This window comes from Lactuca serriola, chromosome 3 (genome assembly GCF_051521515.1).
Source record: "Lactuca serriola cultivar US96UC23 chromosome 3, Lser_US96UC23_V15, whole genome shotgun sequence".
Taxonomy (NCBI): Eukaryota; Viridiplantae; Streptophyta; class Magnoliopsida; order Asterales; family Asteraceae; genus Lactuca; species Lactuca serriola.
The window spans coordinates 22,928,272-22,951,440 of NC_136410.1; the positions used below are offsets into that span (position 1 = coordinate 22,928,272).

General features: G+C 34.1%; 1 protein-coding gene across 1 annotated transcript; it reads left to right on the forward strand.

Annotated features, from left to right (window-relative positions):
• The first annotated feature begins 4,057 nt into the window (after positions 1-4,057).
• Positions 4,058-10,024, forward strand: LOC145091669 (protein NRT1/ PTR FAMILY 7.3-like). Its single transcript, XM_079029440.1, has 5 exons — positions 4,058-4,198; positions 4,886-5,006; positions 7,990-8,207; positions 8,320-8,879; positions 8,959-10,024. Exons 1-5 carry the CDS (start codon positions 4,172-4,174, stop codon positions 9,827-9,829), a joined length of 1,797 nt encoding a protein of 598 aa, XP_078885566.1. The 5' UTR covers positions 4,058-4,171; the 3' UTR covers positions 9,830-10,024.
• The last annotated feature ends 13,145 nt before the right edge of the window (positions 10,025-23,169 follow it).

The following is a 23,169-nucleotide window of genomic DNA, read 5'->3' on the forward strand; positions in this document are numbered from 1 at the left end:
AATATTTCGCTTTCGTTCATCATTCTACTTTCATGTTACTTTTTATAATTTGTTGCCTGTAGATTGGATTTGGTTATAAGGAGGCTGTGATGATTTCGTTTATTGTAGTTGATTTGAGTATTAGATTGGGGGGGGGGGGGGGTGGTAAAATTTCATCCAGTATTTTAGCGGGGCAACCATTGTTGTAGCCATGACGATGTTGGCCCTTAATTTCTATCCCTCAAGGATCTGTGGCAAGAGAAATACACAATAGAAAGATTTCAGGGAGAGAGGAGGCCGCGCAAGCAATTTTAGTCTTCTTCATGTTCTGTTGATACCGATCTGTATTTGATTACGGTGAATACATTTTCAAAACAAATGAGAGTGAGATTCCATATCTGGGTTTGATTTTATTGCTTTGTATTTGATTCCAAATCTGAGTATTTGTATCCTTGTGTTTACCATTATATGGTTTATCAAATGGAGATATGAGTCATACCCTTTTCCGGTCATCTTCACGCCGCCATATCACAACCAACACCACCACCTGAAATTGATTACAAGGGGAAAAGGGAAGAAAGAGTATCGATATAGGGCTAGGGAGAAACAAGTGCATACCGAAATTTTGTTTTGGTGAAATGTTTTGCTTGATAATTTGGTTAGATAACAAAGGAGACATTATAGGAAATTTCTTTGGTTAAAGAACATATATGGAGGTTGTTAGATTTACAGAGAGAGAGAGAGAGAGAGAGAGAGAGAGAGAGAGAGAGAGAGAGAGAGAGAGAGAGAGAGAGGGAGGGAGACCCTTGGATATTAAATTTATTTTAAGAAAATAAATAAATAAAAGAAAAAAACTTCATAAAAGGTCACTGGATAGTTAAATGACGGAAATATCTTTCGTTTAACGGTAGAAAGCTAACGGAGTTAACAAAAATGACCAACATCAAAAGTTTTGAAAGCACAAGGACCATCTATGAGGTTTTTAAACCATGTGGACTAAACTTCAGATTTTGGGTAACCACAGAGACTATTTATGGTGTTTTTTCTTAAAAATAACAATAGAACCTTTTAAAACTGAATAAAAAAATAAAACACATAAACGAATGATGTAACGAAAAAAAAAACATTAAATAATTATTATATTTTTATTTATCTATACATAAAAAATAGATTTGCTATAAACTATAATAATTATTGTATTTTTATTTATCTTTGATTATTTTCATATTAATATTTTGTTTTAATTTTTATTTTGATTAAACCCATATTAATCTACCATTATTCCTTAACCGATGGGGGTTGTCTTGGTCCCACCTAGTTGATTACATTTTACATAGAATATGTTAATATTAACAATAAAATATGTAGTATTAATAATATATAAATTAATATAATTAATTATTAGAGACATCAGCTATATTGAGATTACAATTATTACGTGGTGCATTCGGTGGAATATATGTATTACGTCGAGCATTATACATTATTTTTCATCTATTAAAACGTTTTGATATGTTGTGGCATCAAAGTGACAAAACTCTATACATCGGACGCGGTTCTTGTAAAATTTATTATATATATATATATATATATATATATATATAATATATATATATATATATATATATATTAAATCGAAGTAAGAAGGACTGAAAATAATCTTTTTAAATTAAAAAAAAAAGAATATAAAGTAAAAATATGTGTTAACTACAAGGATAAAAATATTAAAATTATTTAATTTTGATAAATTGATTGTTCGATGGGGGTACGAAGAAAATCAAGAAATCATTGATAAATTAAAATTATATATATATATATATATATATATATATATATATATATATATATATATATATATATATATATATATATATATTAAATTGAAGTAAGAAGGACTGAAAATAATTTTTTTAAATTAAAAAAAGGATATAAAGTAAAAATATGTGTTAACTACAAGGGTAAAAATAAAATTATTTAATTTTGATAAATTGATTGTTCGATGGGGGTATGAAGAAAATCAAGAAATCATTGATAAATTAAAATTATTTATTATTGTAAGTGACGTCATATCAAATTGAGTTATTTTATCAAAGTCAAAATGGTTTTTGAGTTATTTTACCAAAAGTCAAAATGGTTTTTGACCCAATTTTGGGTGCCAATGGCTGAGAATAAAACTCGTCTGTTTTGAAATGAAACTATGGGGATGTTTGGCATCAATTTTCCAAAATGTTGGACTACCTTTAGACTAGACTAAACCTGGGTCATTTCTATAAGTTACTCTATTTTAATTTTTTTATTTTTTGTTTAATTTATCCCTTTTTACCACCCAAGATTCTAAATATTTCAAAATTCTGTTTTTATGTTTATTTATTGCATTTTAGAATCTTTGAAGAAGTTGTATGAATCTTGTTGTACCATAGATTGTTTCTCGCTTTCCACCCGCACTGAAACCGTAACAAATAGCAAGAAAGACTTTTCTAATTTAGAAATTTATCAAAACTAGATGTTTTTGGAAAAAAAAATCCGGATAAACATCCGAACCAATTGAGATTTGAATTATTTGGTTCGGCTAACCGAATACAAATGAATTTGTTTGGTTCGGTTTTGGTTGATTATTCACCAATTCGGATAAATCGAATAACTCCAATAAGTCATTAGATTAATAGTTTCATATTATTTGTCAACTTTTATGTTGTGTATTTTTCACTATTTCAATATATTTAAAGTTATGAAGTCTAATGATGTTTCATACGATCTACTCCCTTGTAATAACTTTTGTAAGTTTTTTTACGAACGAAACCTGTTAAGTTTTGATGGTGTTTAAGAATCAATATTATAAAAATGTTTGTAAAATATTATTCAGATTAACATGTAAGATGAACCGAATAACCTAAACCAAATATTTTATATAATTAAAGTTTGGACGTGTTTGACACAAAGCGTTTAGGAGTATCTATCTTCTAACGTTTGACAAAACGCTCCGTTTTAAACAAAATGTCTCGTTTGACACTATAAACTTTTAGCGTTTAGTTTAAACAAAACCATATAAATCTAAAAGTTATCTCACGCGGCGTTTAACAAAACGTTACTAACTACCCGCTAGCAGTTAGTTTTATCGAAACCGTCCTTAATCTTATTTGATTTAGTTACAGTTAAATAATTAATTTAGAGATTTTGTAAACCGATTAAATCGACGACTCAATAAATCAAAATCTGATTAAACAAGCGAAATAATATTTGTAATCAAAATAATGGTGTTTTCAATAATAAAGGATAAAAAACGATAAAAAAGATTGCATCATCAATGGGAAAAAGCACCCAAATAGAAGGCCAAAAGGAAGCGATTTGAGAAAAAGGGGGCCCATTTATTTAGGTATTTTTAGTGCGACCACAATTGAAAACAACATTAACAAATTGATATAAATAAAATATCGTTTTTTGAATAGAATAGTTAAAAATATCATTAAGCTTTATGTTTTGAAAACTTATAGTATAAAGAGAAAATTTTATGTATCACATTGTTATCCTATCATAATTCCACAAAATGCATTACTTGTTGTTTAATCAAATAAAAATTAAATCATAGTCCACAACTACAAGGGTTGACAGTATGAACATGTTATTTTCATATTAACCATCAAATTAGTATTTAGGTCTTCATCTAACTACCATATAAACCTAATATAATTTTTTTTCTACAAAACTCAAAAATTTCATGACTATAAAGTTGCATTTCTTACAAGGTATGATACCAAATGGAGACTTATACAAAAAAAAAATCAAGATTGAGTTCTTCTCCCATTTTTTAAAAATAATTCGAATTTCCTCATATTCTTTGAGGATGAAAATAAAACACAAAGATGTTAAGTCGCTTTTAACATTGTCTAGACCATCGATAAGGCTAAAAAATATTTTTAATAATAATAATTAATAAATGCTAAAAATAGAAATTGTTACAACACTATAAAAAAAATATACGGAAAAACCATGTGGTTGATAGAGTTTGAAAAAGTTTTAATCGCATTGATCTGGACCGTTGAATGTAGTAAGACAAGGCCTATAAGACCACCTCCTTATTCTACTCTTGTTTTGTCCATCTTCCTCAGAGCCTCTTCAACAATTTGTCACTTACAATCTTCAAGCCTTTCTCTCTCTATCAAACACACACTTTCTCTCTCTAGCTTCAACAGAAATGGAGTCCATCAACATATCTAAGAAGGTGCTTGCTTCATCTCTCTCTCTCTCTCTCTCTCTCTCTCTCTCTCTCTCTCTCCACCCTTCTATATCGCAAAAACTGTAATTATTTTTAGTTCTATATATATCGTTCAAGAAATGGAACATTCTTGTATTTTCTGATTTCATCAAGGGTAGTTTAGGTACTTTGTTCACTATAAAACATTTTTTCCTTAAACTATCTCTGTCAAACATTTATTTCCTAAGCAGTAAGCATACATTGCATCTCCTACCCGCAATTAACTTTTTGACAATGGTGTAATTAAAATTTTGCATTTCTTATCTGATGACTTGAATCGAGTCTTTCACTTAAGATCGATTAATTTGATTTTCCAGAAACTTTTTTGATTTGATAACTGAAGAGCCATGCATCAAGTGTCAAATGATTATGACACGTGCATTCACTTCGAGAAACTCAAAATAGATCGGATTTTTAAAAACACACGTCACATGCACACAGATTGCTGTAGGACATATTTTACTGAATGGATAGTTCTCGAGCACTCGTAAAATTAGTTGAAATCTTACTATAAACTTTTACCTTGGGATCTTTCACTGATCATTAGTATGACAGCCTTCAAGTTTTTAAACCCGAAGATAATTATTTTTTAGATTAAAAACATGCAATTAAATATTTTTTTAGAACTAATTAAGTTAACTAAACAAATGGCAGGTGAAGTGTATTAATGATGATGAAGAAGGGACAAGCACCCTGGATGGAACTGTAGATTTCCATGGCCGACCAGCTATCAAAGGAAAGACTGGACGTTGGACAGCTGGAACTATCATCCTCGGTAACCCACCTTAATTTTATTTTTTTCAATTATATCTATGATATGATAAAAAAATAATAAAAAAAATGATTTGCTAAAAATAAACAATAAAGATAAGAACTTGATATCATACTTCGCTTATCTATATAGGTATAATATTTATTCAACTGTACATTGGATAAGTCAAGCTATCTATCTATGTGATGTGTATATATATATATACATCGATAAATTAATGTGTATGCATGTATGGGCGTAATTTTTAAGAATGTCTGCTAAATATACCAAAGAGAAGAAAATTTTATTGTATTAATCTCAACTTGTTGGATAACATATTAGTGTAAAATTTAAACTCGAGCTCCTACATTATTTTGAATAGGAAATTAATTATGATAGAATATATTCACTATGGTTGATACAAATATACTTTTGTTAAAACTATTAGTTATTGATCATTACATAAAATTAAATCAACAATCATATAAGTTCCTTATATATATAAAAATTAAATTTAATATGAAAGGTGTTGAAAACAAATTTATGAAGTTTGGAATGGTGGAGGTCTACTCTATCCTAAAAATTTTGATAGCTCTATGTGTGGATGTATTTTGATTTAATTATATTTATTGAGGAAAATTACATTTAATTCGATAACTAACGACATAAATATATTAGAAAATTGCGTGTAGAGAATCTTGAAAATGACAAAAAAGCGTACTTTTTGTTTAAAAATATGCAATTTTGTTGTATTAAAACATAGCGTTTTTATGCAAAGTTCTTATGACATGATGATTCGAGAAGTTATATATAGTATTTCATCTAGAAAATACAATTTTTATAAGTTTTTTAAATCAAATTATTAATTATATTAGTTCTAAATGAAACTGAAACTGTAAGAATTATCCTATATATATCCTTTTATTCATATAAAATAGTTATTGTTTCATATCGATTTTGTTTTTACTAAAAATATTTCGACTGTTCGAGTGGTCATATATTCAATTAAATCAACATCAGATCCAATGAGGTATGTCATGAAAGAGAGTCGACTGATGGTGAAAAAGTATTTACAACTGGCACTATGTTGATGTGGGGTTTGTAGACAAAAAAACTTTTGGTTTTGGGAATAGTTCCTTCCACACGACATTCTACAAAAATATATCCATACAAAATACATATATATATATATATATATATATATATATATATATATATATATATATATATATATATATATCATAACATTTCAATAACATGAAAGACTTGTATAGTTATTATAAAACATATATATATATATATATATATATATATATATATATATATGATTGAAAAAGATGTTAAACATTTTTTATATCTTGTTTTTGTGTGTGATTGTGTGAATTTATATGGTCCGTCTTAGTTTTGGTTATTTTAGAAAGTTTTTGTAAGGGTAAAAATAATAAATATGGAGATAGATATAGTATGAGACGTGGGGGACACGCGATGGGTAAATCCTTGCATGACGCAAGCTGATTAGGCAACGTGGCATGGTTACCAAAGTTTCGTGTGGTCATCATTCCAACTCCAACTCACGAGATGTATTTTTAGCAACTCCCGAGGCCCAACCTAAAACAAAGAGTGTAACATGGCCCATTTTTTTTTTTTAACTCAACTCACTCTCCTACAGTTATTTTTGGAATATTCTTATTCAAATATTTTTAAGAAAAACAAATCTTAATTATATATTATAAGTTTATTATTAAATAAAAACTTAAGTTATCGAAAATCAAATTATCTAGGACGAAACTATTTTAATTAATTTATATGTCTATCAAACAAAAGAACCACTTCCATACTTATCTTTTTTTTCGGAAATTGCAAAATGATCATGTTTGTCTCTTTTTATTTTTATTATTTTTTCTTTTTCTTTATAATAAAGTAATAAACAGTAAAGGGACTAAAATCAAGAACACATGATGACAAATTTTATGTTGACAAATTTTGTCACTTGTTTGTCGTGTGCTACGTGTAAGCTTTTAGATCAAGTACATGTATCTTCTGTGGACTAGGAATGAACATCTTTTGGATCTGGTCAGGTTTGGTTTTCGGGTATTTTATGTCTAGTAACTAAAATTAAAAAATTAAAAGAATAATTTGAATCAATTAATACTTATTAAGTAATATATAATTTAATAAAAAATATATTTATGCTGATTTTTTATTTTTATTTATTTATTTATTTATTTTTTTGCTTATAAACATGAGAAACGAGAGTTTTCTACTTTTATAAAATATAAAAATCTAATGTTCAGTTTGTCAAAATGGTTCCGTTTTTTCAGTAATTTTTTGTTTTAAGTTGATGTTGCAGTTTTTGCTCACTTATAAAATGTACCATCATACCATAGACAAAGTCGCTTAAAATATTCAACTCAATGTTTGCTAAACGTGACTATCTATTAACAACTTACTGTAATTGGAATTAAATATTCATACCTTCTAGTCATATCAACTACATCTTAATCATCTATAGGGGTCCCAATTCATTAATTGTGATCATTATTAGTATATTACAAATCACTCGGTTGCTTAGCCAAAAGAAATTATTGCACATTAAGTAGAAAACGATGCCTAATTGTCATCGTGTAAAGGGATTGATGTTGCTTTGCCCAAATAAATACATGATATAATACTACATAACACACTACTTAAAATCAATTACCTACGTACACCACACACTTCTCAATACAAATACATCATAATATATTATTAGACACTCTTATTGAATCCGACACGTGAAAGCTTGCTTGTACAAATACACCAACAATACATGTGTATTTTTAAACACTTGCACAATTCCACGTATATAACTAACCTAATAAGTTGAATTCATTGAATACCAAAGATGATCACGTCTTTTGTTATTTCATTTTCAAGATTTATTGATTTGTCCTTTTGGGTCAATTTAAAAGCAAAATTTGTCTTTTTTGTGACCTAACTTTATACATGGTGTAATTTTTTTTAACAGTGAATCAAGGGCTCGTGACTTTAGCCTTTTTTGGAGTTGGGGTGAACTTGGTGTTGTATCTAACCAGGGTCCTACAACAAGGCAATGCTGAGGCTGCAAACAATGTTAGCAAATGGACCGGAACTGTTTATATTTTCTCACTTGTTGGTGCCTTTCTCAGTGACTCTTACTGGGGTAGATACAAAACTTGTGCCATTTTTCAAGCCATCTTTGTCTTAGTAAGTTCATTTACATTACCCTCATTTTGTAAGCCTATACCTTTACATATACTTTTACCATGTATCCTGTGACTGACTATAACTGTAACTGATACTGTGATTGTGAATGTAGGGATTAGGAGGGCTATCAGTGGCATCAAGCATGTTCTTAATAACCCCTAAAGGATGTGGAGACCGGACAACTTTATGCATTAAGCACTCGAATTGGGAGATAGGGTTGTTTTATATCTCAATTTACATGGTTGCCTTGGGGTATGGAGGGTACCAACCAAATATCGCGACATTTGGAGCCGATCAGTTTGATGAAGAGGATATGAAAGAGGGACACTCAAAAGTAGCTTTTTTCAGCTACTTTTATCTTGCGCTTAACCTTGGTTCCCTTTTTTCGAATACGATTTTGAGTTATTTTGAGGATGAAGGTATGTGGACCCTAGGGTTTTGGCTATCGACTGGGTCAGCATTTATGGGACTTGTCTTGTTTCTTGGGGGTACCATAAGGTACAGACACTTCAAGCCAAGTGGAAACCCTTTAAACAGATTTTGTCAAGTGTTTGTTGCTGCATCAAAGAAGTGGAAGGTTAAATTGCCACAAGGTGAAGAGGCTTTGTTTGAAGATGAAAGGGAAAGTTCTCCAAGTACTGGGAGGAAGATACTTCATACCCATGAATTCAAGTAAGCATTATATTACATTATCAGATTTCTAAATGTAAATGAATACAAGATGTTGATATTGGTATATTTGTTTGTTTAGGTTTTTGGATAAAGCGGCATTCATTACCTCGAAGGATTTCAAAGACCCGAAACAAGGAACCTACAATGCATGGACTTTATGCCCGATTTCACAGGTGGAAGAGGTGAAATGCATACTAAGATTACTTCCCATTTGGCTATGCACGATAATCTACTCGGTTGTTTTCACACAAATGGCGTCTCTATTTGTTGAGCAAGGTGCAGCCATGAGAAGTACAATCTCAGGCTTCCAAATTCCTGCATCCAGTATGTCTAGTTTTGACATTCTAAGTGTTGCACTTTTCATTTTCCTTTACCGAAGAGTTCTTGGACCTCTGGTGCTTATGTTCAAGAAGAAAGATTCTAAAGGGTTGACTGAGCTTCAAAGAATGGGAATCGGACTTATCATTGCAATTCTATCAATGGTTTCAGCTGGAATAGTGGAGTGTTACAGACTAAAGTATGCAAATCAAGATTGCACTCATTGTGATGCGTCTAGCTCCTTGAGTATATTTTGGCAGGTACCTCAATACGCGTTTGTTGGAGCTTCTGAGGTTTTTATGTATGTAGGTCAACTGGAGTTTTTCAATGCACAAGCACCTGATGCTTTGAAGAGCTTTGGAAGTGCTCTATGTATGACATCGATTTCACTTGGGAATTATGTTAGTAGCTTCATTGTGACTATAGTGATGAAGATATCAACAGAAGATGATATGCCAGGGTGGATTCCAGGGAATCTGAATCGGGGTCATTTAGACAGGTTTTTCTTCCTACTAGCATGCTTAACAGCTGTAGATCTAGCAGTCTACATTGTGTTTGCTAAATGGTACAAGAGTATTAAGCTTGAAGGAAAAAATGGAGAAGGTAATGACACTGATGACTTTGAAGTTTGAAATGTAAATGAGTAATGAAGATGGCGAAGTTCAACAGTTTGTGATGATATGATATGATCCCAAATATATATATAAATAAAACATGGGATGGGGTTGCTGAAGGTGAAATCACTCTGTAAACACTTTTATTCTGGAAAAATTAAGTTTGCAGTTGGCTTAAGGCAGAAATGAAACCCTTGTTCCCATATTCACGTACATCTAATCTGCTTTAGCAATTCAGGTTTAGGAGCTAAGGAAGTTGATTTGTTAAGGTGTGAGTATATTTACTTTCAGGTCCATGAGCGCATGATCTTGCCTTTAGTGGTTCATTCTGTTGTACAACGAGACACTGATTTAACATGTCTTTTTTGTCATTTGAGTTGTTTTCTGTATTATGTAACAAAAATTTATGTCTATGTGAGCTCTGTTTAATCAAGTTTCATTGTGTTCTTACTGAATTATGATGAAACCATAAAAAAATCTATTTAAACAAGGTAAATGAGTAAATCCATAAACAACATGTAAATTAAGAATTTAAGATCCTTCTCATTGAACAAAAACATGATTTCTAGGCTTTCATTCATAATTAGTAGAATCGACATGCCAAGTCAATAAAAGATGTGAACTTTAAGAACTGAGGCTTACATTTTTCTGTGTGACTGTGGCATGTTCTCACAGAGTGTTTAAATCTTTAAATTCTGCATTTCAAAACTTTTATTCTGATAATCAACAAGGCAAAACATCATTAGTGGTGGTTAATACTCGATATTCAGGGTTGAACATCTTGACATTACAGATATAACTTAATCTAGGGCAGATGCAGTAGACTTACGAAAAGTAAAATTTGAAACCAAAGTGCATAAAACAAATTGATATCGTAAATGTGATAATCGGACTCACTCATTTATGAAGACAGAGATTGTTAAGGAAGGCCGATATGGCTGAAAAGAACATTAATGGAGTCATTTGGGAGATGTCGATTCACCTTTGATGATAGATACAATCGGATCTCATGAGGCACCGAGTGCCGAGAACAAATAGGCAAATGGTAGTTTCAATCCTGTTGGACAGGAAGTGGTAAATGGGATATCTTGAAAAAACCCACTTTGCAACTTTTTTAAAGTTTCATCTTTTTTTTAAACTACTAATTTATTACAACTTTATACCTTTTTTAATTTTGTTTTTATCAATTTTCAAGCTTTTCATAAAATAAAACTTACCAAAAAGACTTCAAAGAAATTTTTTTGTCTTAAATATATTTATTTCTACGGTTTACATCATAATATTTGTGCAACTTCTTAATTTGTTCGTTGTATCTTTTTTCATAGTTTACATTGGTTGGCCAATTTTAACATGACATGTCGCATCAATATCTTATAAAAATATGATTAAAAGGATGTAATGATCCAATAATATTTTTTATAATTAAAGTTACTTTAATTATATTTTTGTAGTTAATATACCTAATTAACGTAACATATACATCTCAATCTAAAATTATATATATATATATATATATATATATATATATATATATATATATATATATATATATATATATATATAGAGAGAGAGAGAGAGAAAAGTGAATATGTGGGTGTAATGTATGTAATATTAGGTATAGAACCATCAACATTGACTTCATTTTGATTAAAAAAACATAATATTTTTCATTGTTAGCTTCTTTCTGTTGTCTTTGAGCTTATATTATTTCTAATTTAATAATTTATCCCCAACATCTATGTATTTCGAATGTGTTGTTTATATTAGACCTCTAGTAGGTTTCATAATTTTCTTTGACATCTTCTATATGTACATTTGCATGGTTCTTTTTGATGTGTTATGGGAAGAAGTTTATTGGGTTTCTAATGAACAATTTCAATCTTTTACTATAATTTTCTATATTAAACTTAAATATGAAGGCTTATAGGTAGTTGATAATGTATTCGTATACATGGTTTGTGGTGCAAAATTAAATATTTAAAACTCCATAAAAATATGTACAAATCCTATCATCTAGTCTAATAGACGATACAAGAAAGATGGTAGAGAGATTTGATTGTATTTAGTTAAAACTATTTAGTTTTTGATTGTTCTATACCTAATATTAGATACATAACAACCACATATTCCCTAAGCCCATATATATATATATACATATATATATATATATATATATATATATATATATATATATATATATATATATATATATATATATATATATAAGACCTCTACTAGAGGTCTAATACCAAATAATAGATAGATAACAACCACATATTCCCTAAGCTCTGAAACAAAATCCAAAACTGTAAGCCCGAAGCTTAGTGAGTTCGCCCAAAATACCAACGCCATATAATCATAATCATATCATATAAACAAACAACATGCATAATGAGCCTTCTGCCTGACTGGACACTTGCAAATCTTGCTTACTTAGAAAGGGGTGAAGGTTTGTTGGATCTCATACACACCGATGTGTGTGGGCCCTTCAGAACTGCCACAAGGGATGCTAGCCGCTTCTATGTGACTTTTATTGATGATTATAGTAGATATGGCTATGTCTATTTAATCAAGCGTAAGTCAGAAACCTTTGAGAAATTCAAAGAGTTTAAACAAGAAGTGGAGAATTAGTTGGGCATGAAGATAAAGATGCTCCGATCCGATCGGGGTGGTGAGTATCTTAGTGTCGAGTTCCTTAACTATCTTAAGGAATGTGGAATTGTTCCACAGTTGACTCCACCTAAGACACCACATCTTAATGGTGTGGCTGATAGGCGCAATCGAACCGTGTTGGACATGGTTCGTTCCATGATGAGTCGAGCTTCGTTACCTATCTCATTCTGGGGGTATGCCTTAGAGACTGCCGCCCATATCCTTAATCTAGTTCCAACTAAGAAGGTTTCCAAAACACCTCATGAGATGTGGACAAGGAAGGTTCCCTCGTTTGCACACATCAAGGTTTGGGGTTGCGAGGCTTTCGTGAGACGTGAGACTCACGACAAGCTCGAACCTCGTAGTGAGCGGTGTATTTTCATCAGCTACCCACATAAATCCTTTGGTTATCTCTTCTACAGACCGAGTGACAATGTTGTCTTCCTTGCGAGGAGAGGAGTCTTTCGTGCGAGAGATCTCATAAGCTAAGGAAATAGTGGGAAGCAAATTGACTTTGAAGAACTTCAAGAGTCAAGCGGTGAAGGAACCTCAAACACTAGCGATCAAACTGCAGAGGAAACTCCTGTTGAACCGATTGATGAGTCTGTACCTCTAAGGCGTTCCAGTAGAGTTAGAGTTCCACCTGAGTTTTATGGTTTCCATATTACTGCAAAAGGTGATACAGTTATCAGTGATAGCACACTGGTAAATTTGTATTAACCTAACAACTACAAAGAATCCATGGCAGGCCCCAAGTCTACTAAATGGCAAGAAGCTATAGATAGCGAGATTCAATCTATGTATGACAATCAAGTTTGGAACTTGGTTGACAATGTACTGGGTCGTAAGACAGTCGGGTGAAAATGAATCTTCAAGAAGAAGACTGACATGGATGGGAAAGTGCACACTTATAAGGCACAAACTGTTGTGAAGGGCTTTACTCAAACTGTAGGAGTTGACTATGATGAGACATTCTCACCAGTAGCGAAGATTAAGTCTATTAGGGTTATGCTAGCCATAGCTGTATTTCATGATTACGAAATATGGCAAATGGATGTCAAAACCACTTTCCTTAGTGGAAAGTTAGCTGAGGATGTTTACATGAGTCAACCAGAGGGTTTTGTCGAGGCAAAGTACCCTAATAGAGTGTGTAAGCTTGAGAAATCCATTTATGGATTGAAACAAGCATCTCACAGATGGAATCTTTGTTTCGATGAGAAATTCAAAGAGTTTGGCTTTTTGAGAAGCGAGGATTAGTTCTGTGTATATGTCAAGTCTAGTGGGAGCATAGTTAGCTTTCTGGTGTTGTATGTGGATGACATAATACTCATAGGAAATGACATCCCAACCTTGTAGGAGGTTAAGTCCTGGTTTGGGAAGTGTTTCGCTATGAAGGACCTCGGAGAAGCTGCTTATATTCTTGGGATAAGGATACTGAGAGACAGGAATAAAAGACTAATTGGACTTAGTCAAAGTACCTACTTGGATAAGGTGTTGAAAAGATTCAACATGCAAGATTCCAAGAAAGGCGACTTACCGATGTAGAGCAATACCAAACTGAGTAAAGCTCAGAGTCTGAGTATAGAGGCTGAGATAGTTGAGATGAGTCGAATACCATATGCTTCCGTTGTTGGCCCGATCATGTATGCTATAACTTGTACTCGCCTTGATGTGGCCTTTGCTTTGAGAATGGTCAGCATATATCAGGGGAATCCAGGCAAGGATCACTGGATTATGGTAAATAACATTCTAAAGTACCTGTAGAGGACAAAGGACAGGGTCCTTACCCTCGGTGGGAGTAATGACTTGAGAGTGGTGGGGTATAGCGATGCCAACTTTCAGACCGACATAGATAATTTCCGCTCTCAGTCAGGCTGGGTCTTTACCCTGAATGGAGGAGCAAGAACTTGGAAAAGTTCAAAGCATGAGACCGTAGCTGACTCAACGTGCAAATCAGAGTACATAGCAGCAAGCGAGGTGGCGAAGGAGGCAATATGGCTGAAGAATTTCATCGGAGACCTTGGAGTTGTACCAGCTATAAAGGAGCCTATGGGGATTTTCTGTGACAACGAGAGTGCAATTGCCTTAGCCAAGGATACAAGGGATCATGGCAGATCCAGGAACATCGACATAAAATACCACTTCATAAGACATCGAATAGAAGAAGGAATCCTCATGGAAAAGAGGGTATTGTCTGAAGAGAACCCATCAGATCCCCTCATGAAGGGACTGAGTAGGGTTAAGCACTTACGTCATGCGAGGTGCATCGGGATGAAGGACGATCTTACTTTTAATGATTAGATAGCTTTTGAAACTTTTAATAGTTGAAATGTAATTGAAATTTGATGATTTAAATAAAAGGTGTTTTTTATTTATAAGTAATGTTACTATCTTGTGTCAATCATTTACTATTGTTTCACTTTGCATGTTTTGACTTCTAGAATTATATTATTCAAAATATCCACATTTGATCATACGTTGGAAGTAGGTATTGAAGCAAGACTGTTAAGAATTTGGCTCTTAGATTGTCTGGATTGTATTAGCCATAGCAAAGTTTACTGCAACATTCATGAGTGCTCATAAGGTTTGAGTATTGGATTAAACCCATGCTCACTTGTATCACTTCATGTAATTTATCTCGAGTGATCGTGAGACAATAATATCATATAAGTCTTCAAAACAAGATATATGAGTTGTTAACTATGAGTTGGTTGTGCATTAATAGTATGAAACCGCTTTAGTAACTTGATGCTATAAAACGTGCTGTTATGTATAATTTAACGAGTAGTTAGTACAAGCATATGAATCGAAGTTTATATGTTCTGTTTAGTCCTTGGAGGATTAAAAGCGATATCTTGGGCCCCTCGATGATCTTGTTTTGACTTATGTGTCGGGCCCGGTCATAACTAAATTGGTGTGTTCGATTAAGTTCTATGTCAAACAAATCGGAAATCGGGAAATAAATAGTTGGACAATAAGTATGACGTTGTTCCATGTATTTGTCTGGCTGATATCTTGAGAACAAAGTATTATATGATCACTTATCTAATATGGAGCGTCTCAGTTCGCCAGAGGCTTTTAAAAGCTACGATTGCTAGTCAGTGTTTTAAGTCATACTTGCAGTTATAGTTATTAGACTTATCCAAGTGGGAGACTGTTGGATTTAGTGTCTAAGCCTATAACTATAATTGGTATGTACTTGACCCGAGAGTAGCATGGTCCGTTTGGGTTGCATGGTTCCAAAACAATTTGTAAGGATGGACTTATGAGAAGAGGATATTTATGATTTATTAATATATTATAAGTTCTAATATATTAATATGAAATCATATTATAAGGGGTTGATTTGGTAAATCATTCATTCTTATGATGTGGGGCAATGATCCATGATTCCTTATGTTGGGCTAAACCCATATGAAAACCCATGGATGATCCATGGAGGTTTAAATCCATGGAGCATAATGAATATGGAAGGTCATGCACATTAGGGTTTACATAGTGTAACCCTAGTTTTGCCACACTATATAAGAGACCCCATGGCTCCTAAAATCGGCACCCTAGTGTTCTTAGAAGAGCCATAGCCGATTTTTGAGTGCAAGTATTCTCTCTCAAGTTCTCCATTGTTGGTGGTGTTGTGTGAAGCATTTGAGGTATCACGTTTGGGGTGCTAGGCTCTTAAAGGTCCAAGGAATCAAGCTACAACAAAAGGTATGTCTTCTAACTAGATTTTTGTTATACAAGTACCCATGTTTGTATGCTAGTTAGGGAAATGCTTTGGAAAAACATTTTTAATGTATAGTTAGAGAAAACATAGATCCAAAGCATTTAAGGTTGTATGTGCACCTTAATGTTGTTAGGATGCTCAAAACCCTTCAAAAATTCCAATCCATCAATCAACCATTCTACTTCCCATCCTCTAATGAATCCCTGAACTCTAATTGCCTACAATCCTTTGATAATAAAATTATCTTGACACTTCTAATGACCTAACGACTCATGAAGTTCCGCAACACATAAATCAGACAAAACAGGTAACTAACCCGTAGTTGCTGCTTACCTATACCTAATGAAATTCCAAGGCAAGACTAATACCAATCAAGGACAATTTGACCGTAATATTATTACAGAATGGGGATTTGCAATTACATACCAGAGATTCTTGTGGCTCGACTTTGACCTCTTGAGGAACGATAACCGTTGGAATCCGAATTCCTTCCGCCCCCAACATATGACATATAGACGTGAAATAACCTGGCTGGTGATAGTGAAAGCATATTTGATTCTTCTTGTAATCTCATTGCACATGCCCTCTCTCTCCGTACATGTAGCACCTGAATTTATGACAAGCAAATCTGTGGGTTCCCCCACACTTTCCACACACCTCTTGACCCTCCTGACTTCCAGTACCCAGGTTAGCAGCCTCTAACTCTTCGTCCTCTGCTGAAAAGTCCCTCCTCCTCTTTCCTAGTTGTGACCCTACAACTGGCACTCCCCTAGTATTCATCCCACTAGCAAAGTCTCTCACAGTTTGCAGGACTGCAATTTGCTCCTTGAGCTTAGCAATCAGCCTAGCGATGACCCGGTTCGCGACACCGAACAATTCTTCTTGCAAAATCTGAGATACCTCCACGGGAATCGTCTCTTGCATTTGATCAATGGACAATACCGGCTTATCCTAGTCGTTAGATCCTCCCCCTGCCGCCGTTACAGCTGCTGCGACAGACGTCTCAACAATGGCTGCATAGTGCTCGTCAAAGTACTCAACCATGGCATTCTTAATAGACCCAAACATCTCCGGAATCTGACCCTGGAAAATCTCGACCACCTCTTCCCATATAATCTTGCTGACGCGATCCTCTGTCAACGCTGTCATATCCTGGTTGCCAGCTCTTGATCCTGACCCGGATCCGGCCTCAAATTGTTTTGTAACCACCATACTAAAAATACATACTAGGAAGTGATATGTGTATGTTTTATATATATTTTTATGCACTTTATCTTAATATTTTGGCCTTATTTATTCTCTTTTAGAACTAAAAAGTACTCATAATGCTTTGAATTATGTTTTGCAGCTATTCGTTGTCAATAAAGCACAAAAGAAAAGACTGAAGCGGAAACCGGGCTTAGAAGCTAAAAGAAAGGAAAAATGCTGGAAGGCCAATTACGCCCAACGTAAATAGAAATTACGCTAAGCGTAGCGACCAAATTGAATTACGCCCCGCGTAACTTAAGGGTACGCCCCGCGTAATGGCTGGCACCGGATAAACTCCATCGCGTAGTAATCCTTAGTACGCCCAGCGTACGTAAGTTGGCTACAAGGGTTATAAAAGTCGATTATCAGCTAACCAGAAAGGGGGATTCGACTACCAACTTAATTTAGTCGATATTAAACTTCTGTTAAGCCGTTTTGAGGGTCTAGAAGGCGGCCGGAAGGCCGTTAAGCTAACGGGAGCGGAGATCGGAAGGATCGGAGAGTGGATACATGTCGGTAATCATATGGGTTGCTAATGTGACCATGTTTAGCATTCCATTGTGGTACTTTTCTGTATTTAGTTTCTGATTTGGGTGTGAAAACCTTTTATTTTGTGTTTATGATTGAATGAAGCTTTGATTATTAGACTAATTGCTATATTGAATTGTTTATTTATGTTTAATTTATTTTGCCAAGCTTGTTAAAAGATCCTTATGTGTTAATGATGATTATTTTCTATTAATTGTTAAGTGAATTGAGTTGTGTGAACACCTGCTTGATTGCTTGTCTCTTATGATTTTGATGACCATCGAGATTATAAGTCCTGGAATAACGAATGTGAAACTAGGATTAACTTAGGAATAAGTAAGTTAATGTGTGAGCCTTGTTTGATGACCATCAACAAGAGGTTAATTGAATGACTAATTTGATTAACTATATTTACAAGTCTTGCTTGATACGAACTGAACACGAGGAAGCATGTTAGTTTAATCAACCGATCACTGTTTGAATTGACTTGTTTGCTAAAGGATTAGTTATAGTGAATGCGAATCTAATCATTTTAGGAATCGGTGAACATGAATAAATGAATTTGTGTATGCAATTATCTATGTTTTTAAGGTGTAATTTATCTAAACCAAAGTACCTGAAGAGATTTGCTTTCCTGTTAGTTTATCGAGAGTTGTTAATTGTTAGTTTGAGATTTATTAAACCATTTTCTTTATTATTTTTGTGTGACCTGTAACCTATAATCAAATATATTAAATTAATCCACCGTTCCCTGTGATCGACACCCGACTTACCTAAGCTATACTGTAATCTGACTAGGTACACTGCTTATAAGTGCATAGATAGTCTAAGTTTGTTAGGTTATAAATATTAAAATTAGTGGGTACTTTTGTGCACATCAAGTTTTTGGCGCCGTTGCCGGGGACCGGCTTGTCATTAATTTAGTTTATTTTGTTATTCGTTATTTGTTTTTAGTTAGTTTATTTGATTATTCGTTAATTAGTTTTTATTTTTAGTTTGATTTTCGATGATATCATTTCACTTGTCGGGAAGGTTCTTGTTGTTATTTGCAGGAATTTGGGATTGCACACATTGCTTGACTTTACTTTTTGCATGGGTTTCGAGGATGAAAGCGATTAGGGAATTCTTGACCTGTTTAGCCTAGTACTTTGTTGATTTGTCAAACTCAATCCATGAGGCGTAGTATAGCAAGGCGTATTGTGGTGGTTAAGTGGAAGACCGAGCTCTTGCTGTTGTTGACTAGTTAGGTCACTTCTTGTTCCGTTTTTAGTTAAAGGTGCAAGGAAAACAAAGGAAATATTCTAACGGGTCCCGAAAATGGGTATTTTCGCAAACCAATTCTTGCATGCAAAGGTTTTTAATCAACCATTGTCGTTTGATCTTGACAAAGATAAGTGATTGTGACGTCTCATTATTTTTTTTATTTCACTCATCGGAAAGTCATTTGCTGAAGAAATTAAAAAGAAAATAAAATAATTAAGTTGTAAGTCCCTTAATTAAATAATTAAAAGAAAAGGAATTTAAATTAAACAAAAAGGAAAAAGTTTCATTTAAAATTACGCCCAGCGTAAGTTTGATTACGCCAAGCGTAATTAACAACTGATCGCGTATAGATTTTCATGGAGCTGGGGTTACACCCAGCGTAACATTGTCTTACGCCCTGCGTAAATCAGCGACCAGTGCGTGATAGAGCTTGCGACTCGAGTGGGTATTTACACAGCCGATGAGACGAGGAGTGTCCACTTCCCGACATTCCTTGCTGATTGTCTCACGGACCGGCCAGACGACTATAACGAGAACACTTTTTGGGCCGAGATTACGGGAGGAGTTTATACACCATCTACCGCACGAGGGGGGATGATTCAGTCTACTACATACCGAATGCTGCACCGATTGATTTCTATGTCTCTCACGCATCACAAGAATAGTGAGAGAGTGCCTTCGACAGACTTGTATTTCCTATGGGCACTTGTTACTCCAGGGAGGCACCTGAACCTTCTAGTTGCTTTAGCTGCATATTTGGGACGGAGGGCCAGGGGACTTCAGGGGGATAGCGCGATATGCGGGGGGCATTTTATCATGCGGTTAGCTCGATCATATCAGTTGCTGACACGTGAGATCACGAGATCGATGGTGTTTCACGACATGAGGCCGGTGAGTCTTCAGCTGTTAGAGTCGATGCGTGTATTAGAGCGGGGTGGAGATGGTGTCTTGAGGGTACGAGCTGATGATGTGGTAGATAAGGAAGGTGCCGCCGAGCCACAGCCGAGACGGGTCCAGCGGCGTAGACCTGTTCCTCGGGGAACGCAGCAGGGACCTCAGCCGGAGATTGATATGCGCTACCTAGCTCAGGGCATTGACCGTCTTGACATGAGAGTCCAGAACCTTAGCGAGTATGTTGCACATGTGGACAGGCAACAGCAGTGGTATGGGGATGCGTTGAACGCATTCTTTGCCCACCAAGGGTTTCAGTATTCGATTCCCTACCCACCACCATTCCAGCCACGACATGATGGGGCTGGTACTTCTGGGACACAGCAGCATGATGATGGGGATGATGAGTGATCCTTTTTATTTTTATTTTTGTGTTTTTATGTTATTTTTAGTTTAGTTTAGTATTTTTATTTGGTATGTAATTGAACTTTAGTTTAGTTTGTTTTATTTTAGTTTTCCATGTTGATGCTCTTTGGTTGTTTAGATTTCTGCAGAATTTTCGCCCTTAGAAAGCTGGCAGTAAGTTCAGCAGCTAGGTCCGACTGTTGCTAGAGAGAGCCATGTGAGAGTTGAAGAATATACTCAAGACCCACAATTTGTCATAAGTGTGGGGTGCATATTTATTTCGTGAGCGATCGTTATGAAGACTGGCATTTTTACGATGTTTTGACTCTTATGATGTGGATGAGCTGTTCCCACACCATAGAGTTTTATTTTGACACGAGGAAGACGTATCATCCCGACTGTCATGACATGGTTGACACTTTCCTATGCTGTGGGGGATTTTTCATCGCGAGAGAAGAGATACCATTCTTGACAAGACGACGTGGTCGACACTTTCCCATGTCATGGTTACTACACATTGCATTTGTTTGCAATCTTTTGCACCACATTTTTGAAGACGGCGGTCTTGATTTTATTTTTCGGCGAATCCTGAAGCAACAGTTCCAATTTTCAGTAATATTTGAAGCAACTTGTAGCAGCCTCATTCGATCTCGCCACAACTACCCAGGGGAGTCTGTTCCTTTTTCTCCCTTTTTATTTTCTTAATTCGTTTTAGCATACAATGAGGGCATTGTATGAAATAAGTGTGGGGTAGGGGTCGGTAAAAGTAAATTAAAATTAAAATTAAAAATAAAATAAAAAATAAAATAATAGTTAGGAAATTGCTAGATTTAGGAAATTTAAAATTTTAAAAACTTGAAATAATAGTTTAATTTAGAAACTTGAAATAATAGTTTAATTTAGAAAAATCTAGTGAAAATTTAAAATTTTTGCTAATATTGTATGAAATGATCCGATGAGAACTCAAATGTTTAGTTGAGCCAATATACGTTATAGTGCATTTGTGGCCTCCCTTATTTTAGTGAAATCATGGAACAAAAACATAACCCCGCTTGGTTTGAGGGATGCAATATGTTTAGCAGCCTAAACCTGAAATGTATCCAGGAAAATTATTATCATTAACCAATAAAGGTTGAGGTTGAGCGCCTCTGCTTAAGCATGTAGGTTTTGAGTGAAAAAGTGAGGTACATGTAATAAAAAAAATTACAAGTAAAGTTTGAAGAATTTTGGAGCAAATAAAGTGAAGATCAAAAGATCAAAATTCTGAAGAAATCCAAAAAGTTGAAGATACCAGAAATCAAATCAACAAAGGTGGTGATTTCAAAGAAATTAAAGATCAAATGTCAAAGAATTGAAGAATTCCAAAAGAGCTCCATAGTGGTATCGAAAAATTGTAATTCTAGATTATGTATGCTTAGGTTGCTCAACTAAAAATACCTTGAGGTTAGGAGGTTTTCTACGGATGGATTCGGAGGGTTGCATAAAATGAGCATTATTTGGAAAAAGTGGGCAAGTGTTTATGAAGATTGTGAGTATTTAAAGTAGGGGGTACTTTAGGAAAATTTTAGACACAAAAGCATGTGTTGCGGTCTTGACATAATGACCGAGTTTTAAATGGATTGTTTAATGCGATATTGGTAAAATTAAAAGTAAATTTGCTTGAGGGCAAGCAAAGGCTAAGTGTGGGGTATTTTGATATGTGTATTATATATATATATTTTTATGCACTTTATCTTAATATTTTGGCCTTATTTATTCTCTTTTAGAACTAAAAAGTACTCATAATGCTTTGAATTATGTTTTGCACCTATTCGTTGTCAATAAAGCACAAAAGAAAAGACTGAAGCGGAAACCAGGCTTAGAAGCTAAAAGAAAGGAAAAATGCTGGAAGGCCAATTACGCCCAACGTTAATAGAAATTACGCTAAGCGTAGCGACCAAATTGAATTACGCCCCGCGTAATGGCTGGCACCGGATAACCTCCATCGCGTAGTAATCCTTAGTACGCCCAACGTATGTAAGTCGGCTACAAGGGTTATAAAAGTCGATTATCAGCTAACCAGAAAGGGGGATTCGACTACCAACTTAATTTAGTCGATATTAAACTTCTGTTAAGCCGTTTTGAGGGTCTAGAAGGCGGCCGGAAGGCCGTTAAGTTAATGGGAGCAGAGATCGGAAGGATCGGAGAGCGGATACATGTCGGTAATCATATGGGTTGCTAACGTGACCATGTTTAGCATTCCATTGTGGTACTTTTCTGTATTTAGTTTCTGATTTGGGTGTAAAAACCTTTTATTTTGTGTTTATGATTGAATGAAGCTTTGATTATTAGACTAATTGCTATATTGAATTGTTTATTTATGTTTAATTTATTTTGCCAAGCTTGTTAAAAGATCCTTATGTGTTAATGATGATTATTTTCTATTAATTGTTAAGTGAATTGAGTTGTGTGAACACCTGCTTGATTGCTTGTCTCTTATGATTTTGATGACCATCGAGATTATAAGTCCTGGAATAACGAATGTGAAACTAGGATTAACTTGGGAATAAGTAAGTTAATGTGTGAGCCTTGTTTGATGACCATCAACAAGAGGTTAATTGAATGACTAATTTGATTAACTATATTTACAAGTCTTGCTTGATACGAA